The sequence below is a fragment of the Macaca fascicularis genome, chromosome 14 (genome assembly GCF_037993035.2).
Source record: "Macaca fascicularis isolate 582-1 chromosome 14, T2T-MFA8v1.1".
NCBI classification, from domain to species: Eukaryota; Metazoa; Chordata; class Mammalia; order Primates; family Cercopithecidae; genus Macaca; species Macaca fascicularis.
Window position 1 is genome coordinate 113,206,806 of NC_088388.1, and position 23,544 is coordinate 113,230,349.

Consider the following 23,544-nt stretch of genomic DNA (forward strand, 5'->3'; position numbering starts at 1 on the left):
GTTAGGGTTATAGTTAGGATTAGGGTTAGAATATACTGTTATCCTGCAAGTATGTGTATGAGACACAGAGAATGACCAGGAGTGATCTGTATGTCCCATGAGGTAAGCATGACCCAGCTGGCCACTCTTTCCATTTCCTTCTTTCTAGAGAGAAGTGGGCTGAAAAGGAGGAGTGGTTAAGGAAAGCTACTCAAGTGTGCTTACATGTGACATTTGGAAAGAATGGCCTCTGAAACCTGCAGTCCTGCCCCTGGCCGACTGCCTCATTTTCTCCCTGTGGTTTCAGGCTGCTCCCCCCACCCACCCTGGGTACCTGCCAAGATAGCTTGTGCCAATCTGGGACCCTGCTTCAACCCAGGGGCCGTATGCAACAAGCAGAGCCTTTGAGACCAGCTTCCACATGGCGTGGGACAGGAGGTTCTCCACCCTGCCCCTGGAGAGGAATTTCTGCAGAAGCCCCTGCAGAAGACAGGCTTGGATTTTGAGAAGTTGGAGAAGGCTCAGCACGCAGCTGAGAGCCACTTCCACGACTGCTCAGATGACCCGGGGATGTTCTCTGCGGCCCGGCAAAGGGACTGATGCAGCGGACTTGGTAGGAGCTGGGAGTGCATAGGGGCAGGATTTCCAGCCACCATCCTGCTACCTCATTTGCTTTCCTCTCCAATTAGTCCGTTTTATTTAGAACCCTTACCAGCAAATGCTTTTAGAGTCTTATTATACATGATTGCCAGGTAAACAGGAATGTTGATCTCAAACAGAGAGGTTTATAATATGCTCCACTTGTGGCCCAGGGAGGGGGAGAAAGAAATGGACCAGAGGAAATAAAGCTGTGCTGCTTCTTGTTTCAAGGGCTCTGCAGAGTTGCATAGAGAGAAGAGGGGAGAGCCCCCCATGATCTCCTAGTTTAGGCAATTTATCACCACACAACTTCTGAGCCCATTCAGCACCTCCATCCTCACCCCTGCGAATACTGCAGCCCCACCCCATGAAATGAGATGAACACAAGTTTCTGCATCAGGAGACATGGCTTTTCCTCTTCGGCTCTGGCTTACTTGCTCTGTGACCTTTGGTGGGTCATTAATATCTCAGAGCCTTAATTTCCTCATCTCTGAAATGGAAATAATTGCCAGGTGCGGTGGCTCACACCTGTAATCCTAACACTTTGAGAGGCTGAGGCGGGTGGATCACCTGAGGTCAAGAGTTCAAGACCAGCCTGGTCAACATGGCAAAACCTCATCTCTACAAAATATACAAAAATTAGCTGGACGTTGGGGCTCATACCTGTTATTCCAGCTACTTAGGAGGCTGAGGCAGGAGAATCGCTTGAACCCGGGAGGTGGAGGTTGCAGTGAGCCGAGATCGTGCCACTGCACTCCAGCCTGGGTGACATAGCAAGACTCTGTCTCAAAAATAAATGAATAAATAAATAAATGAATACATACATAGAAAAGAAAAGAAAGAAAGAAAGAAATGGAAATAATAATACCTGTCCCCAGGGTTATCGTAAGACCCCAAAGATATAATAGGAACACACTTAGTAAATAATTATGTGTGTGATGTGGTATATAAGAGTTTTGGCTGACTTTATTTGTATGCATGAAATGAGCGGTACTAAAGAGAGCTGGAGAAGCTGTCTTCTTTCTTGATCCAATGCAAACCATCTAACCTAGTCTGAGGCAGGGAGGCGGCACTCAGGGAAAGACTTTTTGAAGGAAGTAGCAGCACATTGGTGAGATGTAAAGGATATTTAATAGTAAGCCACGTGAAGGAGTGGGGTTGGGGGGTAAAGAGCAGGAATTCCCACATCCGGAGACCTGGAGAAGAAATAACATACTGTGTTAGGTGAACTTCAAGATAAGTGAAAGAACCTTAGATGTAATTGTGGCACTATCCCTAGAGGGCACCACTAAGGCTGTGGTAGAACAGGACAGTGCTCCAAGCCGGCAGAGAGGACCAGAGGTAACCGTTGATGGGCATGGGAGGTGGGCAGGTAAGTGATCGATTCATTCAACAAATATTTGTGGAGTACTCTAAAGCTCAGTGCTAAGCTCAGCATCAAAACCTTTGCCCAGGGCTGGTCGTCACACTAAACATAGTTGCAACACATAAGCCCTTGACCACATTCTGCCTCATGCGCCTACTCTGCCTCTTTTCTCTCCGTTAGTGCTGACATCGGTGGTTTTTACCTTATCCTTTACCCATGACTAAAAGAAGAAATATATTGGCTACTATGTTAGTCCATTTTGCAACGCTGTAAAGGAATACCTGAGACTGGGTAAATTTATAAAGAAAATAGCTTTATTTCGCTCATGGTTCTGCATGCTGTACAAGCATGGCATTAACATCTGCTCAACTTCTGTTGAGGCCTCAGGAAGCTCACAATCATGGCAGAAGGCAAGGGAGGAGCAGGCATGTCACATGGCGAGAGAGGGAGCAAGAGGGAGAGGAGGAGGGGCCAGGCTTCTTTTAATGATCTGCTCTCTTGTGAAAGAGCTCCCTCATTACTGCGAGGATGGCACTAAGCCATTCATGAGGGATTTGCCCCTACGACTCAAACACCTACTACCAGGTCCCACCTCCCACATTGAGAATTACATTTCAACATGAGATTTGGAGGGGACAAATATCCAAACTATATCAGCTACATCAAGAGCACTCTCTTTGTTCTCAGGTACAAAGGTTGTGGCACTGTCCCTAGAAGGCACTACTAATGTTCTGGGCACCTGGTGTGATAGAACGGGCCAGTGCTCCAAGCAGGCAGAGAGTACCAGAGGTGACTGTTGGTAGGGGTGGGAGGTGGACCTAATCCTCATACATGTGTGTATGTGTGTGTGTGTATTATGTGTGCGTATGTGACTGTGTGCGCATGTATGTGTGGTGATTCAAGCAGTGGAAGGTGGCTAGATCTGCCAGTGCTGCTACCACATGGGTGATGAATGAGGTCGTATCCCAGGCGCTGGAGTCAGATCAGGAGTTGGATACCAGGAGAAGCTTGCAGCAGATGGGACCAGAGGCTGAGTGCTAACTCCATCCAAGGGGAGCTCCAGGTGTACACAGGTGTGTGCAGCTGGAAAGCTGTGATGGGATGAGAAGGCATAAGGCAAAGAACAAGGCACATGCCCAGGGTTTCCAGGGTCAGTGCCCTAGGCAGGACGGGGTTGTCTGATGCCCTATTTGCTACATAAGGTAGGATGGGCCAGCCTGGGCCACACAGGATGAGGGTGTGTGTCCTGGGATAGGTTCTTCTAAGGACCTGGTGTTAGTTACATGAGCATTCACATTGGGAGACTATTGACTCCTTTGATCCTCAAGTCACCATGTACACATGGGCCTAGTGTGAGTAGGTATTGCTATTGGCCTCACAGGAGGGAGGGTGATACTGACATGTACAGGGCGTGGCTAGTGACAGTAAAGAGCTTACAATTCACTGAATTTATTAAAAAACACACAACGTACTTTTATTAAGTCCCCACTGAGTAGGCATGGGACTCTACTACAAGGCAGAATTGACTAATTCTAATACAAGGGGATGATGGGAAGCACAGAAGAGGAAGGGATTAGTTCCTGCTGGGGAACCAGGGAAGACTTCCTGGAGGAAGCTGCAGCGAAGATGAGTCGTAAAGGAGGGTGATGGTTGGAAAGGCATTCCTGCTAGAGGAAAAACGCTGCTGAAAGCACGGTGCTGGGGTCAGATCAGGAGTTGGATACCAGGAGAATCTTGCAGCAGATGGGACCAGAGGCTGAGTGTTAACCCCATCCAAAGGAAGCTTAGGAAGATGCTGGGTGAATGATGTGATGTTTCATTTGGCTCAAGGGTGGGCTCCCTATGCCAGAGCAGAAGGAGACAATGCTAGGAAGGTAGCTCAGGCATGGCTCTAGGAGCCCCGGTAATCAGAGTTCACCAGTAAGTGTTCATATATCATCTGCGATCTGCCAGGCACTAAGAATGTGAGGATAACAATTTTTGCCCTTGCTGGGCTTGCAGACAGTAACAGCAGCAGCTTATAGGAGGTGAGAGCACACAGAAAGAAATGCCGAATTTGGGAGAGATAAGGGAGTCTTCACAAAGAGGAATATGTCCACGCTGAGTTTGAACTAACAGGAACTAGCACGTTGCCAGGCAGGCAGTGAGATGAAGGTGGTGGTGGGCTAGGGTGTCGAAGGTGTTTCAGGTGGAAGAAGCCACGTGACAAAGGTGGGGCCATGGAAGGATGTTGAGCGTGTTTGGGAACCTCGATCAGGAAACATGTACTGAGAGTCTGCTGTGTGCCAGGCCCCGTTCTGCATTCTGAGGCCACGGAGAATGAGCCAAACAGGGCCCTGCTCTCATTCTAGTTGGGAAGGGAAGAGAAGGGAAGGGAAGGCAGACAATGAAAAAATAAATAAAGATGGGGTTATGACTTTCAGAGTGGGAGAAGCCCTAAAAGTAGAAAACCCACAGCATGGCACTGTGGAGAGTACCTGGGGCAGAGGGCTGGAGGGAGGGCTGAGTACAAGTCCCTGGGATAGACAGACCTGGACTGGGCTCACACAGCCAGATGGTGGTGTGAGAGCGGGGCGCCCCTGGGGCAGGGGTGTTGAGCCCAGCAGTCACCCTTTCACTGGCCCAGAGCTCTCCAAAGGTGGAGCAGAGAACACCTCCAAAAGCAGAATCTACAGGCAGACAGGAGCTGATCCCACCTGTTCCACACCCTGTCTGCCCACCCTGCCTCAGAGAATTCCCTTATACATTTTCAAGCCCTTCCTTTTTCCTTTCCAGAGAAGGGTCTTAGGTACTCAGACCTCCAGGGGAAGGTACAGGCAGTGACTGGGGTGGATGGCCCATTCTTGGGGACGAGGCAGGTCATCCTACTGAATGTGTGTCTCTGGGATGTGCCCTTTGGGAAAAGGAGGCACAAGGATAGCAGGATGGCTGTGGTCACCAGACTGAGACCTGTTTTGGGGTTCTTTCCCTTGTTTTTCACTCTCTGGACACAAGAGGGCAGCCGAATCTCGAGCTTGGCGGGCTGCAGGGCCAGTGAGGTGGGAGGGCTCTTCCCTCCTTTGCTTGTCCGCCGCCTGCTCATTTGCCTGCAGCCTGTTCTCCTGTTCTCCCAGATCCTGACCTCTGAATGGGGAAACTGGGAAGAGGAGGGCCACAGCCAGCGCCGAGTGCCCTGACCTCCACCCGGCCATGTATTCTACGTGTTGCCCCGCCTCCACCGCAGAGGCTGAGGCCCAGGAAAGCGAACCCAGACCTGCTGGCCCAGGGTCCCCCTAGGGATGTAGGCTAGCCCATATGCTGCCTGGATGACAGACCACGGGAGAGGCACACCAGCTGGCCCCTGCAGGAGAATGCTTCCAGCCTCTCTCTGCCATAGTGAAAACCTCCTTAAAGCCCAGGAAGCTGGGGCAGTAGGGCCAATTGCAGCAGATGGGGCACAATTAACTCACTAGATCCGTTCAATGGCTATTAAGGCCAATCCATGCGTTAGGGCCCATGCAATGGGAGGAATACAAAGATGAATGGGATTCAGGCTCTTCCAAAAGCTTACCGTCTAGTGGACAAATGGCCATTGCAGCATCATGTGGCAAGTTCAGTGAGAGAGAGATGTTCAGGGCACTGGGGAGTATAGAAGAGGTCCATTAACCTAGCCCTGGGGATGTGGTGGAGGGAGGTCAGTGAAGCCTTCCTGGAATTCATGCCCAAGCTGAGTACTAAAGATAAAATAATTTAGACAAGCAAAGGGAGGGAGGGCTTTTCAGGGAAAGGGTCAGACGGTGTGAACAAGAAATCAAAGTCAACACACAACATGAGACGGATTAGAAGTTCCAGTGTGTTTGAGAAAGTTCCAGTTTGGCACTGTTTACTGTTGCAGCCATTTTAATAGACACATGCTCCATGAGCTGGTTCTTGTCTCCCTCTTCAGCCAGTTGAAAGGGCTTCTTGAACAGTTTTGCCCATTTCCATAGAGGCTTTGGAGAACCGAATTTCTCTAGGCTAGGGACTACAGGATTAGGGGAAATTGGAAGCTGAAAAAGAGAATTAGAGGCAGGGAAATTAGCTTTCTAGCAGGCCTTTTTCTCTGGGAGAACGTCTTCTTCGCTGTGCCTGAAAAAGTGACTCCTCTGCAAACTGGAGACTGATGAGAAAATTGACAAAGGAAGGTAAAGTGACTAAAGACTTCTGTGCCTGATACGAAGTACACTCAAGAGGAATCCAGAGGTTAAGATCGTAAACCCCAGCCTGGGCAACGTAGTGAGATCTCGACTCTACTAAAAATTAAAAACGCCAGGCATGGTGGCATGCACCTGAAGTCCCAGCTACTCAGGAGCCTGAGATGGGAGGATCGCTTGAGTCTGGGAGGTCGAGGCTGCAATGAGTTGTGATTGCATCAGTGGACTCCAGCCTGGTGAGACCCTGTCTCAACAAACAAACCAACAAACAAATCCCCCCAAATTGTAAACAAATACAAAAACAATTTTAAAAAATTAGATTCCTGCTTGATAATTAGATTCCTGCCAAAGTGATCAGGCGGACAGACTGGAAGAAATATTTACAGTGAATAACACCAACAGGGGACAGATATCTTCTAGAATATACAAGGAACTACTGCAAATCAACAATAGGAAAAAGTTTAAAGTCAAAAAGGAGCAAGAATGTGATCAGGAAATTTATAGAAGAGGAAACTCCAAAAGCTAGCAAGCATTTTGTGACAGAGATTGTCTAACTCCTCCTCAGTTTGCATGTCCTTTTTTCAGCACACACCCAGGCTGTATTTTGCAGCCCCCTTGCCTCAGGCCATGTGATGGAGTTCTGGCCCAAAGAATATGACTAGATTAATGTATAGCACTACTTAGACTGTGCCCTCAAAACCCTCGCGTTCCAGTCTCCTCCGAGAGCGCTCTCCCCTCCTCTCCTGGCTGGATGCAGAGAATCCAATGGAAGGCTCTGGGGCCCTCGAACCACACAATGGAAGAAGTCTGAGTGCCCAAAGGACCACTGGGGGAGTACCCTTCCCTTGCCCCCCACCATGGTGTGTGATGTGAACACAGACATTTATTTTGTTAAGCCACTGAGGTTTGAGGTCTGTTACATCACTTAACTTACCTCGCTGATACTGATATGCATGTTTAGAAGTGCTCAAATGCATCAGAGAAAGTATACAACTTCACTTATTCTTGTTAGACTAGCAAAAATTAGTAAAGCAGATCACTCTAAAAATTGATGGTAGGAATGGGAGGGGGTGTGGTGATACAGGAAACCCCATGCACTGCTGGTGGGGATGTAGACTGGTATAGCCTTGCTGGAGGCAATCTGGTGGTTCTTACTCAAATTAAATATGTGGATACCTCAGGATTCACCAGTTCTACTCCTGGGAATGCACCCCATAGGAATTCTCACATGGGTCTCTATATGAAGGAGACAAGGATGTTTCTGGAATCATTGTGCTGGCGAGTTGGAAACAATCTAGGTATCCACCACTGGGGGTGTGGATAAATAAGTGAGGGGTGCAAATCATGAAGAACTATGCAGTGGCATGAAGCAGTGGGTCACATGAACACACACAATGGGATAGGACTTTAATGCATAGGGAAAATGATGCAAATAAAAATACATGCATACGCAACAGCAGCACACATTTTACCAAAATGCACATAAAGAATAGACATCAAGCTCCTTGGGATGGGTGTCTATGAAAGGGAAATGAGAGTGGAAAATAAAAGGGGAGGAAGAAAATATAATCATATGAGTGAATTTCCTTCCACTGTACAGATTCTCAGTTCATTCCGAAAGCGTCTTGACAAGAGATTGAAGACTGACAATCACAGCTGTTTTACTTCTGAGGCTTAGTTTTCTTTACAGAATCTTATTTCCATGCGGTTATTACATCTATCCTCAATTTTTTAAAAAGCTTATATTCTGCCTTTGCTGCTCTTTTTTTCAATTTAATAAGCATTTTCTTTTAACCACCTGACCTCATGCTTTTTCAAAAACTAAACTAAACGAAACAATAAAGGAAGAAGAGAATTACAAGATCCAATCTTAGTCCTAACATCTTTTACCCTGAACATAAAACGATTTGCTTTTTACATAGGTAATAAACAGAGCGAGAAGAGTGAACTCCATTATCTTGATATTTGTATAGCATTAGTAGTGATAGGACAGATGTCCTAAGTAGGTATTGTACCATTACAGTAATTAGTAGGAAGCAAAGAAAAATCAATGGAACAGAGCAGATAGCCCTAAATCAGGTCCCAGTAAGTTTTGTAAGTAAGCGTGTGACAAAGGAGCACCAGGCTGAGGAGGAAAGGAAACAAAGCCAAATAGTGCAGATAGCACAGAAGCCACTCGGGTTTTCAGCTTTTGCCAGTAGGTTGTTGGGGAGGGTCCACTCTGATTTCTAGCCTCCCTGTGCCAGGCAGATGTGGATCCCCAGCAAGCTGGCCACCTGCTGCAGCAACACTGCTGGGACCCAGCTCTGCCAAAGGCCCTCTCACCCCGGATGCCATCTGCCTGCAGTTTACAAACTGTATAGCAGGGGTGGGTTAGGGCTGGACACCGTGTGGCTGGACTATGGAAACTGGTCCTGGCAGAGGCTCAGGAATCTCTTTCTTTTCCAAGTAGTCCTCAACCACCTTCACCCCAACATGTGTTTTGTTTTGTTTTGTTTTGTTTTAGATGCAGTCTTGCCCAGGCTGGAGTATAGTGATGCTATCTTGGCTCACTGCAACCTTGGCCTCCCAGGTTCAAGCGATTCTCCTGCCTCAGCCTCCTGAGTAGCTGGGACTACAGGTGCATGCCACCACGCCCAACTAATTTTTGTATTTTTAGTAGAGACAGGATTTCACCATGTTAGCCAGGATAGTCTCGATCTCCTGACCTTGTGATCTGCCCACCTTGGCCTCCCAAAGTGCTGAGATTACAGGCATGAGCCACCGTACCCAGCCGTCTTTTTTTTTTTTTTAAAAGCAGTGTATCACTCTGTCACCCAGGCTGGGGTGCAGTGGTATAGACTCTGCTAACTATAACCTCCACCTTCTGGGTTCAAGTGATTCTCCTGCCTTAGCCTCCCAAGTAGCTGGGATTACAGGTGCATACCACTATGCCTGGCTAATTTTTGTATTTTTAGTAGAGACAGAGTTTCATCATGTTGGCCAGGCTGGTCTCGAACTCCTGATCCGCCCACCTCGACCTCCAAAAGTACTGGGATTACAGGTGTGAGCGACTGTGCCCTCCCCCAACATGTCTTTTCTCCCATCACTCTTCTTCTTCCTTTAGCCGAGAAGCTTTCCACCTTACACCCTTCCTCTCCCTCCTTGGCATCCTTCCCAATGCTTTCTGTAACCTGAGCAATGGACTTAGCAGCCAGTTAAAATATTTGAGACGCTTGAGTGTTGATAACCAATTAGATAACTAGAGTTTCTGGCTGAATCTGTCTTTGCGGCTATGGATTTTCAACCCAAAGCTCTACGAGAGGGCACACTGTGAGAACGAGGCAGAAGGCAGCCTTCTGTGTACATACAGTGATGTCCTTATGGTCTGCAGCCTCATTTTTACCCCCACAGGTAGCCACGACTTAAGAGTGACAAAAGAGAGAAACTGACAGGTTGTGGACTCCAAGAAAGGGTTTCCTATCTCCCTGCAATTAAGGCTCATATTAATCGCCCCTGGACTCACCGTACATATCCACTAAAATCTAGAGCAGGCCCTGTGGGAGCACATCAAATTTGATGAGTTATAGTTTTGGTGATAATTTTGTTTGTTTGTTATTAACTACCAAGCACATGAAGGGCCCCCAAATTACTGATGCCTCTGACTCTAGGAGTTGCTTAATTTGGCTCTGCCTTGGAATTCTTTCCTGGGGACTCATGTCTGCCACAAGGTATGGTTTGAGCAGAGAAAGAGGAAGAGGCTCAGAAGTTGCTTCTCTGCAACATATGTGAATACCCACCCACAACTCCAGCAGGAAGAGGCAAAGGGAGCAGGCTCCTAATTGCTGTGGTGTACCCAGGGGTACGTTTCTTTCTTGGAGATAAGCAGAAGGCAAGGAGTGTCAAAAGAGAGATCACTGCCTACAGAAGTCTGTGTCATCTGTGAAGCATCCTGGGGCCCTCTGATCTGCAGTAGGCCTTGATGTCATCTGAGGCACAGAAGGACTTCTTCCAGCATTGGAAAGAAAAGCTTGGAGGGAAAGCTTCAGCTGCAGTTTCTGTAACGTTCTCCTCTATCCTTGCCCCATTTTTGCAGAGATCATTGTTTATCCTTTAGTACCATTGAGTGGTTTAGCCCCACTGGGTAAAATTAAGTGAAAAAGAAACACTAGGTCCTGACTCAGAGAGGAAACTTGGGAAGACCAATATTATCAAGCAGACTTGATCTCTAAGTTTGTGCTTGTTTCGAGGAACTCTGCGTCTGGATATGCAGGATGGGTTTTAAATTGTGAGATGCATCCACAGAAAAGTCCATAGAACATTTACATAGAGCATAAAGGTTAATATAAAATGCATGAGCACTGGTTAGCACTGCAGGATCTTTGAAGCCCCTCTTCCCACTGGGTTCTGTAGCCTGAGCACAACTTCGAACTCCCCACTCACCCACAGGCAACCACTATCCTACATCTAATGTAATGATCTCATTGTTTTTCTTGAGTTTTCCCACCCATTTATGCATCACTAAATAATAAAATTTACTCTTGTTTGTTTTGGGCTTTTGGACTTTATAGATGGAATGAAAAGGAGGTCTTCCTTGGGACTTTCTTCTTTCGCCCTACATCATTTGGAGAATCATCCATGTTGATGCTTGTAGCTGTAATTGGTTCATTTTCATTGCTGTGCACTCCAATTTATTCTACCATTGTTGGACTTTTAGGTTGTTACTAGTTGGGGTCTGTTCCAAACAATGCTGCTAAGAACATTCATATTTATGTGCCAGATTTTTCTCTAGGTGTGTACCTGGACTGTAATTGCTGGGCATAGGGTATGCAGCAATTCAACTCTGCCAGTCAATGCCAGACTGTTTTTCATAATGCTGCACCAAGTTATACGCCTGCTAGAAATGCGCAAGGACATCTATTGGTCAAGGCCTTTGGTGCTGGTCAGATGTGATTTTTGCCAGTTTGATAGCTGTGTAATTGTATCTCATTGCGGTTTAATTTGCATTCTATTGATGAGATTAAGTATCTTTTCCTAGGTTCATCGGTCACTTGGATTTCCTTTCTCAGAAAGGGTCTGTTCAAGTTTTTTGTTTTATTTTCATATTGATTCACAGAAGTTCTTTGAAAATTCTGTTGTCAGAATTCATAAATTCTCACTTGTCAGTCTTATGTGTTATAGTATCTTTTCCCACTCTGTAGAGTGTCTTTTCACTCTTAAAGTGTCTTTGGTCGAACAGACATTCTTAATTGTAATATACTAGCATTTATAAATCTTTTATTTATGACTAATGGCTTTTGTGTCTGGTTTAAGAAATCCTTACCTGCCCCCAAGGTCATAAAGATATTCTATTCTTCTACATTACCTTCTAAATCTTTAGAGTTTTGCCCTTCATATTTAGTTTGTTAATCTGCCTGAATTGTTTTTCGTGCATAATGTGAGGTGGGGTTCTAATTCCTTATTCCTCCCTACAGATACCCAATTATCTTAGCACTATTTATTGAAAAGTCTATCTTTTTCCCCACTGATCTAAGCTATCACCTCAGTCATGTATCAACTGTTCATAAAAGTGCGGGTCTCTTTATGGGCTCTCTACTCTGTTCCATTGGTCTATTTGTCAATCCTACTACCAATACTACTCTGTCTTAATTACTACAGCTTTAGAATAAGTATTTATATCTGGTAGAGCAAGTCCTCCCACCTTATTTTTCTTCTTTAAGAGTAGCTACTCTTGGCCCTTGGCACTGTCATGTAAATTTTAGAGCCAGCTTGTCAAGTTTCACCGAAAACTATTGGGATTTTAATTGGGATTTTACTGAGTCTATAAATCAATTTGGAGACAAATGACATCTTTACCATGTGGAGTCTCCCCATCCATGAAGTGGTGTATTTCTCCATTTATTTAGGTCTTCTTTAATGTCTTTCAATAAAATTTTATTATTTTCTCCATTAATGTCTTATACATAATTTGCTGGATTTATTCTTAGGTACTTCATATTTTTCAATGCTATTTGTGGACAATGTCTGTTTTAAATTTCATTGTTGCTGATTAGAAATGAATTTAATGTTTATGTTGATTTCACATCCAGATATTTTGCTAAACTCTTATATTAATTGTCATAATTTACTTGTAGATTATTTTTCATTCTCTCTCTATATCATCATGTTTTCTGCTAATAATAACAGTTTTTTCTTTTTCCTCCTCAATACTTACACTTTTAACTTTTTTTAAACTTTACTGTACTGTCCAGGATGTTGAATGAAATTGGTATTTGTTAGCATTTTTGTGTCTGTTCAATTTGAAAGGAAAGCTTGTAAATGGGTCATCAGGAAGAGTGATGTTCGTTGAGGTTTTTGTAGGTTATCTTTATCTGATTAAGGAAGCCTTGTTCTATTCCCAGTTTGGCAAGAATTGTTTTTGTTGTGAATGGATATAGAATTTAAGCTTTTTCTTTTTTTTTCTGCATCTGTTGGATGGATCAGAAAGTATTTTTACTTTAACATGTACATGTGATGATTTGTATTAATTGAATTTTGAATGTTAAATCACTTTGTATTCTTGGGAAAAACTCACCTTGGCCATCGTATAGCTACTAGAAAACTAGGCTCTTGTATTAGACTGCCTAGGTCTGAAAGCTGGTTATACCACTGTCTAGCACGTGACCTGGGAAGTTACTTTACATCTTTGTGCCTTGATTTTCTCATATGCTGAAATGGGCATAATAATAGCCCCTAACTCACAAAACTACTGTAAAGTTTTTAAATATGTCCAAAATGCTTAAAGCAGTTCCTGAAAAATAGTAAGCACCAAATACATATTTGCTACTTTATTGACCAGACAATAACTTGTTCAGGATTTTTATACTCATGCTCATGGGTGATTTTTAGCTTGTAATTTTTTTCTTCTCATAAGTAACCCTGGTATTAGGCGTTAGCTAGATTTATAAAATTAGTTGAGGGGTATTTTCTCTTTTTTTATTCTCTGAGTTTGTGTAAGATTAGAATTACTGATTACTTGAATATGTGGTAGAATTCACTGGCAAAGCCATCTGCCTTGAAGATTTTGTATGAAAATAATTTTCCATTTAAATTCTTTAATGGTTACAAGGCAATTCAGATTTTATATGTGTTATATATTTATTTGGAAACTTCTAAGTTTAATGTTTCAATACATAGGCATAAAGTTATTCCTAATATCTTGTTATTATCTTTTAAATGTCTGCAGCATCTGCCATGAGGTTCCCCTTTTTATTCCTGACACTGGGTATATGAGCCTTCTCTCTTTTTTGCCTTGATCATTCTAGCTAGAAATTTGTTAATTGTATTCATCTTTTCAGAGAACCAACTTTTGGGCCTGTTGAGTCTCCCTATTAATTCTTAGCTTTTCTGCTCTGCAGAATTCTCTTCTTTCTACTTTTGTCTATTTTGATGCTACTTTCTTAACTTCCTTAGCTCATTAACTTTCAGTTTTTCTTCTTTACTAGTATGCATATTTGAGGACTAGTGTTCCCTTTAAATCCTGCCTTAGCTGCAACCCATGAATTTTGAGATGTAATATTTTTATTACTACTCAGCTAGAAATATTTTATAATTTCCATTATGATTTCTTCTTTGACCCGTAGGTTGTTTGTTGGTGTGTTTATTTCCAAACAAATAAGGGTGTTTTAGTTATCTTTTATTTTTTACTTTTAACTTAAATGCATTGGTCAAATAGCATGTCCTATATCATTTAGCCCTTTGAAACATGTTGAGGCTTGCTTTATGGGCTAGTATATAGGAATTTATTAGGGGCCTATGTATTCCTGAAACAAATATGTGTCTTAGGCCATTTGGGATGCTCTAACAAAATGCCGTAAACTAGGTGGCTTATAAACAACAGAGATTTGATTCTCATAGTTCTGGAGGTGGGGAAGTACAAGATCCGAGGCACCAACAGATTCAGTGTCTGGTGAGGGCACCTGTTTCCTTCTTCATAGATAGCACGTTCTCACTGTGTCCTCATGTGGCGAAAGGGTGAATGAGCTCTCTTGGGCCTATTTCATAAGGGCACTGATTCCATTCATGAGGGCTCTACCTTCATGATCTACCACCTCCCAAAAGACCCCACCTCCTAATACTACCATGTTGAGCATTAGGATTTTAACATATGAATTTGATGGGGAACAAACATGCAAATCATGGCAGTGGGTGTTTGGGTGCAGTATATTGTATATGTCCATTAAATCAAGTTGGTTAATCCTGCTGTTCATGTAATATATATTTTAACTGAGGCTGATGTCTGTTTTTAATCCTCCACCAAATATCTTCTTATTTTATACTTTGTATTTGTCCTTCAAGAGCTGTTTCTTTTTCTCTCCATTCTTGCTTTCCTTCGAATGGACAGTATTTTGTCATTCTAGTTCTCCTGCTCTACTAATTTGGAAGTTAATACACTTTGATTATATTATTTTGTGGTGTCTAAAATTGGAGTGTAAGTATTTTATTTTGGATCCCACTAAGCGCCAGTGAGGAAATGGGGAAGTGAGGCAGAGAAAGCAAGCAAGCTGATGCAGGGTGGATTAATGTGGAAAACTAGGGCTCAGCCACTTTAATTCCATCTTACTTATTTTTAACCACACATGGCATTATTTTTTTTATGTCTATTAGAATCACCCATATGTTGGCCTTCTCAGTTAATTCTTCATTCCTTCTTGCATTTCAGACCTTCCACTGGGGTTCACATTCCTTCTGTCTGAAATTCATCATTTAGAATTTCCTTTAGAGAGGACGTACTAGTGGCAAGCTTTTAGTTTTGCCTGCTACTTTATTTTGTCCCAATTTTTCAAAGACTTTTTCTGGTTGTAGAATTCTAAGTTGACAGTTACTTTGTTTTAGCACATTTACAATATCATTCTCATGTCTTCTAGCATGCTTCCTAGTCCTGCAAAGTCAGCTATTAGTGTAACTATCACTTGTATTTTTTCTCTAGATGTTTTTAACATCGTTTGTAGTCTTTGGTGTTGCAGTTTTTTTATCAGTAAAATGTCTAGGAAGGAATTGCTTTTCAAATATTTTGCTTATGACTCACTGGACTTCTAAATGTAGTCCTTCCTAGACTGTTACAATGATTAAATGAGTTAATATGTGTAAAGCACATATAGAACAGTACTTGCACACGTAAGTGCTCAATAAATGCTACCTATTTTGGATTCTGTGCATTGATGTCTGTGTCGGTTCTTAATACATTGCTTCATAGCTCCAACCCACACTTTTGTATTCTGTGGTGTGAAAGCTAGTCTATGTCTCTTAGCTTTTCTCTTTTATTTTTTCCACTTCCCTTTCTCCCTCTGCTACATTTTGCATAATTTCTTTTAGCCTATCCTCCAATTGCAAATTGGACAGATTTACAAATTGGATTTTGCACACACAACTTTCCTTTGCCAGTGCCTCTATGTTAGGTTCCGCCAATGAGAGATTCTGGAGGGACATGCAAGGCTTGAGGAGGAGGAAGGGACTTACCATGTCCTGTTTTTTTGTTTGTTTGTTTTTTGTTTTTTGTTTTTTTTCTGAGGTCTGGTTGTGGGCTATGATCCTGTGAGCAATCTTGGCAATGGTTGTCTTCATGCAGCTCTTGGCTCAATGCATGGCTTATCTCTGCAGTGGCGTTCCTTGGGTTCCTCAGGTGTCCAGCATTCCTGCAGCAGCTGTGCTTTCTCATCAGAGCTTTTTGATGCTTGGTTCTGTGGACTTGTCCTCTAAGTTTCTAAGTTTCTTCTGGTTTCCTTGTTCTGTCAGCCTGGTGATTTTCTGCATTTGCCACCTCTGTTACACCCCAGAGTCCACCTTTACTCTCTTAGCTGTTAACTACTTTTTACTTAGTCAATTCTTTACGCTAAATTTTGTATTAATAATTTCTGACTCAAGTTTAAGGTGGTTTCTGTCTGCTGACTGGATTCTGATACAGTATTTATCATCAGTTCTGGAAAATTCTCTGTCTTTATCTGTTTAAATATTATTCTAGTCCATTTGATCTATCTTTTCTCTCGGGAACTCAAGTCTGACATATAGCAGATCTTTCTCCTCTATGCTTGATGTCGCTTAGCTTTCTCTTTCACTTTTTCTATTTCTCTTTTGCCCTCTGTTACATTTTGGATAATTTTTTAGCGTATCTTCCTATTTACAAATATTCTATTCAATTACATATATCATTCTGTCAAACTCCTCTACTGCTAATATGGTATACATGGTATTGTATATCTATATATCAGCATTTTTAGCTTTTTAATATTTTAGGCTTTCAGGAAAAGGATATATATTGAGAGTTAGCCAGACATATTACTGGAACATGATATGTCAATATGTGGAATCTTTTTTCCTGACCAACATAAGCAATGCTGGTGTTTATACTTTTGGTTTGTATAGTATTTTCTAGCGATGGATTTGATCTAGCACCTCTGGAGTCTAGAGTGTGGTATTTTCTAGGAGAATGCCCCATTACATTGATTTTTTGTACACTAAGTATTGTAGTACTGTTTTCTCATGAGGTCATAGCCTGGGGTGATGAACCAAATTCTTTACCAGCAGACCATGTGGGAAGAACGGCCACCAGTGAACCAAATACCCAGACAATATGGAAATAACATGTTTTTCTTTCTTCTTGCCTTCCTTCTCACCCTTTGTTTCTTCCCTTATATGTGCATTTATTTACTCATAACAAACATTTATGTAAGGGTGGGTAGAGGGTCATTATAAGGAAACAGATTCCTATCTATAATAAAAAATCTGATTCTGACTGTAAATCTTGGAAACTTCTGGAGAGGGTAGAAAAAATTAATAATAGAGTGAGGGGAAAGGGGTACAATATCAAGGCCCCATATATGCTATTTCACCACTATGTCTAAAATTCCCTGGTAAATTGACCCATGAGTGGGAATGGGGCACATTTCCCAAGGTAAGCATTCAACGTAAGGAAAGCTCTCACTGAAATTCCTCAATACCTCAGATTGAATAGTAAAATAAGTACTGTTAAGTCCATTTTACTTACCAAAACTGAGGCGTAAGAGTCTCCAAAGTTAGTTTTTCCAGCTGTCCATTTTACAAATTGCTAGTGGCAAACTGGGATAACACCTTATGTCTTTGGACTTTCTGGATGCCTCCTGCTGTGCTCCATTACTAGGGCAGTCAGCAGAAGCAGGGAGTGTCTGTGTTCCAGCAGCAGTGCCTCGGGTCAGTCCACAAAGACACCCTGCTTCCATTCTACATCTCCTAAGTCTGTGAATTGACATTTGAAGATACAACAGTTGCAATAATCTGAGACAATTTGCCTGCCACATGTAACTTCTTGCAATGGGCAATCTTAATACTACACAGGTTTCCTTTACTCCCCTTCCCCACCCCAACACACTCAGTGAGCAGGATCAATGAGTGATCTAAGTTCAAGGGCAGAGGTTACCATTTGGAATTGCCAGAATGGAGCTGTGTGCAGTGGATGAGCAAATGTTTGCAGAGAATAGGGCCCATAGACCTTTTACAGAAGCAACATGAAGTAGAGAAAAATAGAGAAAGATACATAAACTAAATAACGATTTTTTGTTTCTTGAGGCCCAGTTAGATACCTAAAATTTGTTTCCATTATATTATTCTATTAACAATTATCTTTTTAACTTGAGATTCTTCGAGTGAGTTTCTGTGCCTTGTAACCAAATGGGTCCTTGCTAAGTTATCATCCATGGAATATTGGATACCACTGCATTTGGTGCAATATGACAACAGTCAATTAATCAACCAATGTTTTGAACACCTACTAGGTGGACCAACCCATGATGTAGAATAGAGGATACAAAGAGAACTGATTAATAGTCCTTGAGCTAAATGAGTTGGTGACTTAGTTTATCATATATGTAAAATTTAGTGTAAGAAGAAACATTGACACAGACAAAACTGAGAACAAATATGTGCCAACACAAAATCAAGTGCTTCAGCAAAGGAAACAGTCAACGAAGTGAAAGACAACTCAAAGAATGAGAGAAGATATTTGCAAGCTACCACGTGATGAGGGATTAATAAACAGAATATATAGGGAGCTCAAACAACTCCACAGTAAAATATCTAATAATCTGATTTAAAAATGGGCGAAAGAACTGAATAGACATTTCTCAAAAGAAGACATATAAATGGCAAACAGGTATATGAAAAGGTGCTCAACATCACTGATCATCAGAGAAATGCAAATCAAAACTACCAGATATGATCTCACCTCAGTTAAAATGACTTTTTCCAAAAGACAGACAATAACAAATGCTTGGCAAGGATATGGAGAAAAGGGAACCTTTGTACACTGTTGGTTGGAATGTAAATTAGTACAACCACTATGGAGAACAGTTTGGATGTTCCTCAAAAAATTAAACATAGAGCTACCATATGACGCAGCAATCCCACTGCTAGGTATATACCCAAAGGAAAGGAAATCAGTATATCCAAGAGCTATCAGCACTCCCATGTTTATTGCAGCACTGTTCACAATAGCCAAGATTTGGAAGTACTCGAAGTGTCCATCAGCACATGAATGGATAAAGACAATGTGGTACATACACATAATGGAGTACTATTCAGTCATAAAGAAGAATTAGATCCTGTTATTATGGAACTGGAGGTCCTAATGTTGAGTGAAATAAACCAGGCACAGAAAGACAGACTTTGCATGTTCTCACTTATTTGTGGGAACTAAAAATTAAAATAATTGAACTCATAGACATATAGAGTAGAAGGATGGTTACAAGAGGATGGGAAGGGTAGTGAGCTGGGTTGGGGGGATGTGGGGATCATTAACAGGTATAAAAAATAGTTAGAGGCCAGGCGCAGTGGCTCATGCCTGTAATTCCAGCAGTTTGGGAGGCCGAGGTGGGTGGATCACCTGAGGAGTTCAAGACCAGCCTGGCCAACATGATGAAACCCCGTCTCTACTAAAAATATAAAAATTAGCTGGGCGTGATGGTGCGCACCTGTAGTCCCAGCTGCTCAAGAGGCTGAGGCAGGAAAATCACTGGAATCCAAGAGGTGAAGGTTGTAGTGAGCTGAGATCCTGTCACTGCACTCCAGCCTGGGTGACAGAGTGAGACTCCATCTCAAAAAAAAAAAGAAAAAAGAAGAAAAAGTTAGAAAGATTGAATAAGACCTAGTATTTGCTAGGACAACAGGGTGAATATAGTGAAAAATAATTTAATTGTACCTTCAAAAATAACTAAACAAGTATAATTGGGTTGTTTGTAACCCAAAAAAGTACATGCTTGAAGTGGTGGATACCCCATTTACCCTGATGTGATTATTTTGTATTGCAGGCCTCTATCAGAATATCTCATGTAACCCATAAATATATACACCTACTATGTACCCACAAAAGGTTTTTAAAAAGAAAAATAAATAGCAACCAAAAAAAAAAAAAAAAAAAAAGAGAGAGAGAGAGAAAAGAAAACAGAAAAACAAAAACAAAAACAAAAACCAAGTGCCTGGCTGGGTAGAACAAATTCTAAGGCCACAATGTCACTGACCATGGGTTTTTTTGGCTCTCAGTGTATAGAAATTGACACAAGGCCAATAGTCTTCCCAAACACGCTTTACTGGAACTTATGCCCTGGCATATAGGAAACAACAAAAGAGAGAGAGAATTATCTGGCTTGCTGACTCCTTGAAAAGAACCGCTAGGGAATTTTTATTAGGCAAAGCGCAGGAATTGACGTCAGAGGTAGGGTGTGCTGCTGGGCAAAGCACATGAGGAGTAGGGTATGCAGGTCAGCATTACCTGGTTGCAATGGTTATCTTGAGGAATGGGCCACCTGGTGGTCTGGCCAGTGGCAACAAGGCTGTCAATCAATTGCTCAGCATACCTTCCCGAGGTGGGACACCCTGCAACATTGGTTATCTCCTAAGGCCAGTTCCTGGAATTAAGTAAAAGGATGACTAGTGGACATGTTGTCAGTGAGGTAGTGGTGTGGGTTTTGTGATCAGTGGGAACGCATGAAAGAATGCTTTCGTGGGGAGTGAGCTGAAATCAAGCCCCACCCCTACTCTTTCTCAAAGTGAATTCAGAAAAGGGGATTTAAATAATTTTTTTTTTTTTTTTTTTTTTTTGAGACAGAGTCTCGCTCTGTCGCCCAGGCTGGAGTGCAATGGTGCCATCTCAGCTCACTGCAAGCTCTGCCTCCCCGCTTCACACCATTCTCCTGCCACAGCTTCCCAAGTAGCTGAGACTACAGGTGCCCGCCACCACACCTGCCTAATTTTTTGTATTGTTAGTAGAGACGGGGTTTTACCATGTTAGCCAGGATGGTCTTGATCTCCTGAACTCGTGATCCGTCCGCCTTGGCCTCCCAAAGTGCTGGGATTACAGACGTGAGCCACCGCACCCAGCCTTAAAGAATTCTTAAAGGACGTAAAGTTAACTTTGAAAGAACTGTCAGGATTTGGATTGACTGAAAGGAGTGGGGAGGCTTAGGGAGGAGGTACTTGCCAGACACTGGGTCATGGCAGTGGTGGGTGAAGCTGCAGTAGCCTAGGGCAGGGATGGATAGGGGGTCTGGGCATGAAGGATGTTTGGCTGGACTAGACTTTACAAAGCCTTATCCAGGCTTTTAAAATTACTCTTTCCAGACTTCATCTGAGACTCCTTCTTCAGCCAACATTCCTTAGCCCTGAATACATTTCCTATCCTCATCTTTCCCCTCTTTTTTTTTTTTTTCTCTTTCTTTTACATGTTTGAATTTAAACCATTCTTTGTGACCCGTTTTCCTGGGGGAATCATGGTAAGACCAAGAAGAATGATGGTGCTTGTTAGGGGATGTCCTGTCTCTCTGAACTTTGGGGTCTTATGCATTAAATAATTTTCCTGACGAGCCCAAGTGCTCCCTCTGGTCTACAATCCCTGGTGGCCGGCCTTCACCCCTTGGGCAAGCATTGCATACAGCTCATGGCCCTCCCTCTACCATATCCTCCACCCCCGTTCTCCTAGGCTCCCTTCTCCAGGAATTTCATCACTTCCCAGAACAGCCAGAACATTTGTGGTCTATTTCTCTGTTAGTGTTTAACCAAACATCTGTTCTAAAGGAAGGGCTGAACTGACGGAAGAAATGCTGATAGCCTGAGACCCAGGAAGACAACTTCTGCAGGGTGACTCCCTGGCCTCTGGAGGAGACAGAAGGAGGGCAGCACTCCAGTGGCACAGAAGTGACACACAATGGAATCAGGCTTCACCTCCAAGGACACTTATCTAAGGCATTTTAACCCTCGGGATTACCTAGAAAAATATTATAAGTTTGGGTCTAGGCACTCTGCAGAAAGCCAGATTCTTAAGCACCTTCTGGAAAATCTTTTCAAGATATTCTGCCTAGGTAAGTCTGTTGTCCACATGTCTCCCCACTAACATGAGTCCTATAGATAGAGTCTCAGGGCATGACTGGGTTTTGTGTCTATCATTGTTGTGTCACAGCCCTTTTGGCATCCCCATTTATTTAACTAGGATAAAAACGAATATCGGTGTAGCGATTCCACAGTTTACAAAGTGCTTTTGTATCCACTGTCTCACTTAGTCATGCAAAAGGAAACTAGAGGGCCGGAGTGCTGTCCTGAATCTACCTTGATTTGCTAGGCGACTTGAGGGAGACTTTTAGCCTCAAAGGGCCACTTAAGTGGAAATTCTAAAACAGTACCTTTTCTGATCCTAACTCAAGGGAATGCTGTGAATATACGTGAGATAAAGACCTCCCAATATATGAAGAACTGGTGCTTTTTGGAGAAATACATTATATAAACTCAATTTTATTTTTTTAAAATTAACTTTCCTTGAAAGTATTGCTTAATAGTTTTTACATTCTTCGTGCAACAGCCTTTCTGGATCTGGTGTTCAGTCTGTACACCAGAAGTAGATCTTTTTTACGTTCTCCTAGACCTTAAAATTCCTGGCAACATGCCTCACCCTGGATTGGGGAATAAAAAATGAAAAGATTTCTTTTTCTTTTTTACTTTAAATTGTATTAATGTTTGAGGTTTTTCAAACTGATGGGCTTTATTTAAAATTCAAGTGAGACATTTTTAGTGTTTTTGATATTTGTTTTTTCTTTGTCACTATGATGTAAATTACAGGGATTTGGGGAAAATATGGGATTTTTATTTTTAATTTTTAATATTTTTTGGAGATGTAGGTCTCACTCTGTTGCCGAGGCTGGATGGAGTACAGGGATGTGATCACAGCTCATCATAGTCTTGAACTCCTGGACTCAAGGGATCCTTCTGCCTCAGCCTCTCCAATAACTAGGTCTTCAGGTGCACCCCACCAGGCCCAGCTAATTTTTAAAACTTTTTGTGGAGATGAGGTCTCACTACGTTGTCCAGGCTGGTCTCATCCTCCAGGCCTCAAGTGATCCTCCTGCCTTGGCTTTCCAGAGTCCTGGGACTATAGGCATGAGCCACTGTGCCTGGCCCAGAAAAGATGTTTTAAAAAAACATTTTGAGGGAAAAGTTGTGAACAGTAGTCGTCTGTCTTTGAGGATCATCAGCACAGTCCCAGGGAAGACAATGTAAATTTGACTCTGCCCACTGCCATGAGATGCCTGACTTCTATTCTTTGTTCCTCCCGCTAACCCAGATGGTGTGAAGGGAGACCTGCTGATTGACATCGGCTCTGGCCCCACTATCTATCAGCTCCTTTCTGCTTGTGAATCCTTTAAGGAGATCATCGTCACTGACTACTCAGACCAGAACCTGCAGGAGCTGGAGAAGTGGCTGAAGAAAGAGCCAGAGGCCTTTGACTGGTCCCCAGTGGTGACCTATGTGTGTGATCTTGAAGGGAACAGGTAGAGACACTGGTGTCTACTTCTTGGCTTTCGAAGGTACCTGAGTGATGGTTGGCAAAAGCAAGAGTTAGGGACCAAAGAGAAATCCAAATGGAGAATGAATGATAACGAGAGAGCGAGAGCAAGAGAGATGAGATAGGCCTGTGTGTGCGTGTTTATAAATTTGTGTATGTACATGTGTGTGTGTGCACCAGAATAACAGAAGACACAGGGAGAGGGTGGAAGAAATGGATACTGAGCAAAGAGGAGTAAACCCCCAAACTTTCCAGGCCCGTAGGGACAAGAGCAGTGTGCAGTCAAGTACCTTGGGACCTAGGTTTAGGACAGCTACAAGTAAAAGGCTAACCCAGCTTCTCACCAGCAGCTTTTGGATGTCAGGGCTTGTCCCTCACCTCACTGTCATGCTGTTGTAGCCATCCAAGCCTACAGAACTTGGCTGTGAGTGTGGCTAATGCTGACATCACCAGATACAACCAAAAGCTGACTAGGTTTTTAAACTGAGGTAAGCAACATAAAGGAATTATTTGAGAAGAATTTATTAATCACCATCCATGAAAGTAGACTTTATATGCTCACAACTAATGGT

At 42.8% G+C, this 23,544-nt stretch overlaps 1 protein-coding gene and 1 long non-coding RNA gene across 3 annotated transcripts in view; one reads left to right on the top strand and one right to left on the bottom strand.

Annotated features, from left to right (window-relative positions):
* Positions 1-23,544, top strand: part of NNMT (nicotinamide N-methyltransferase) — a 55,784-nt gene that overhangs the window by 18,301 nt on the left and 13,939 nt on the right. The window contains exons 3-4 of one of the 2 annotated variants that reach the window (XM_074015253.1): positions 21,214-21,497; positions 22,751-22,958. In XM_074015253.1, the coding sequence (XP_073871354.1) occupies positions 21,344-21,497; positions 22,751-22,958 (362 nt within the window). In that variant the 5' untranslated portion in view covers positions 21,214-21,343. The remainder of the gene's footprint in view (positions 1-21,213; positions 21,498-22,750; positions 22,959-23,544) is intronic. The other variant, XM_074015254.1, reaches the window with a different exon arrangement.
* On the bottom strand, positions 5,846-17,471 carry LOC141408522 (uncharacterized). The gene is made up of 2 exons (XR_012423719.1): positions 17,159-17,471; positions 5,846-6,012 (listed from the first exon to the last, which is right to left on the bottom strand). It is a non-coding gene; the product is annotated as an uncharacterized lncRNA (long non-coding RNA).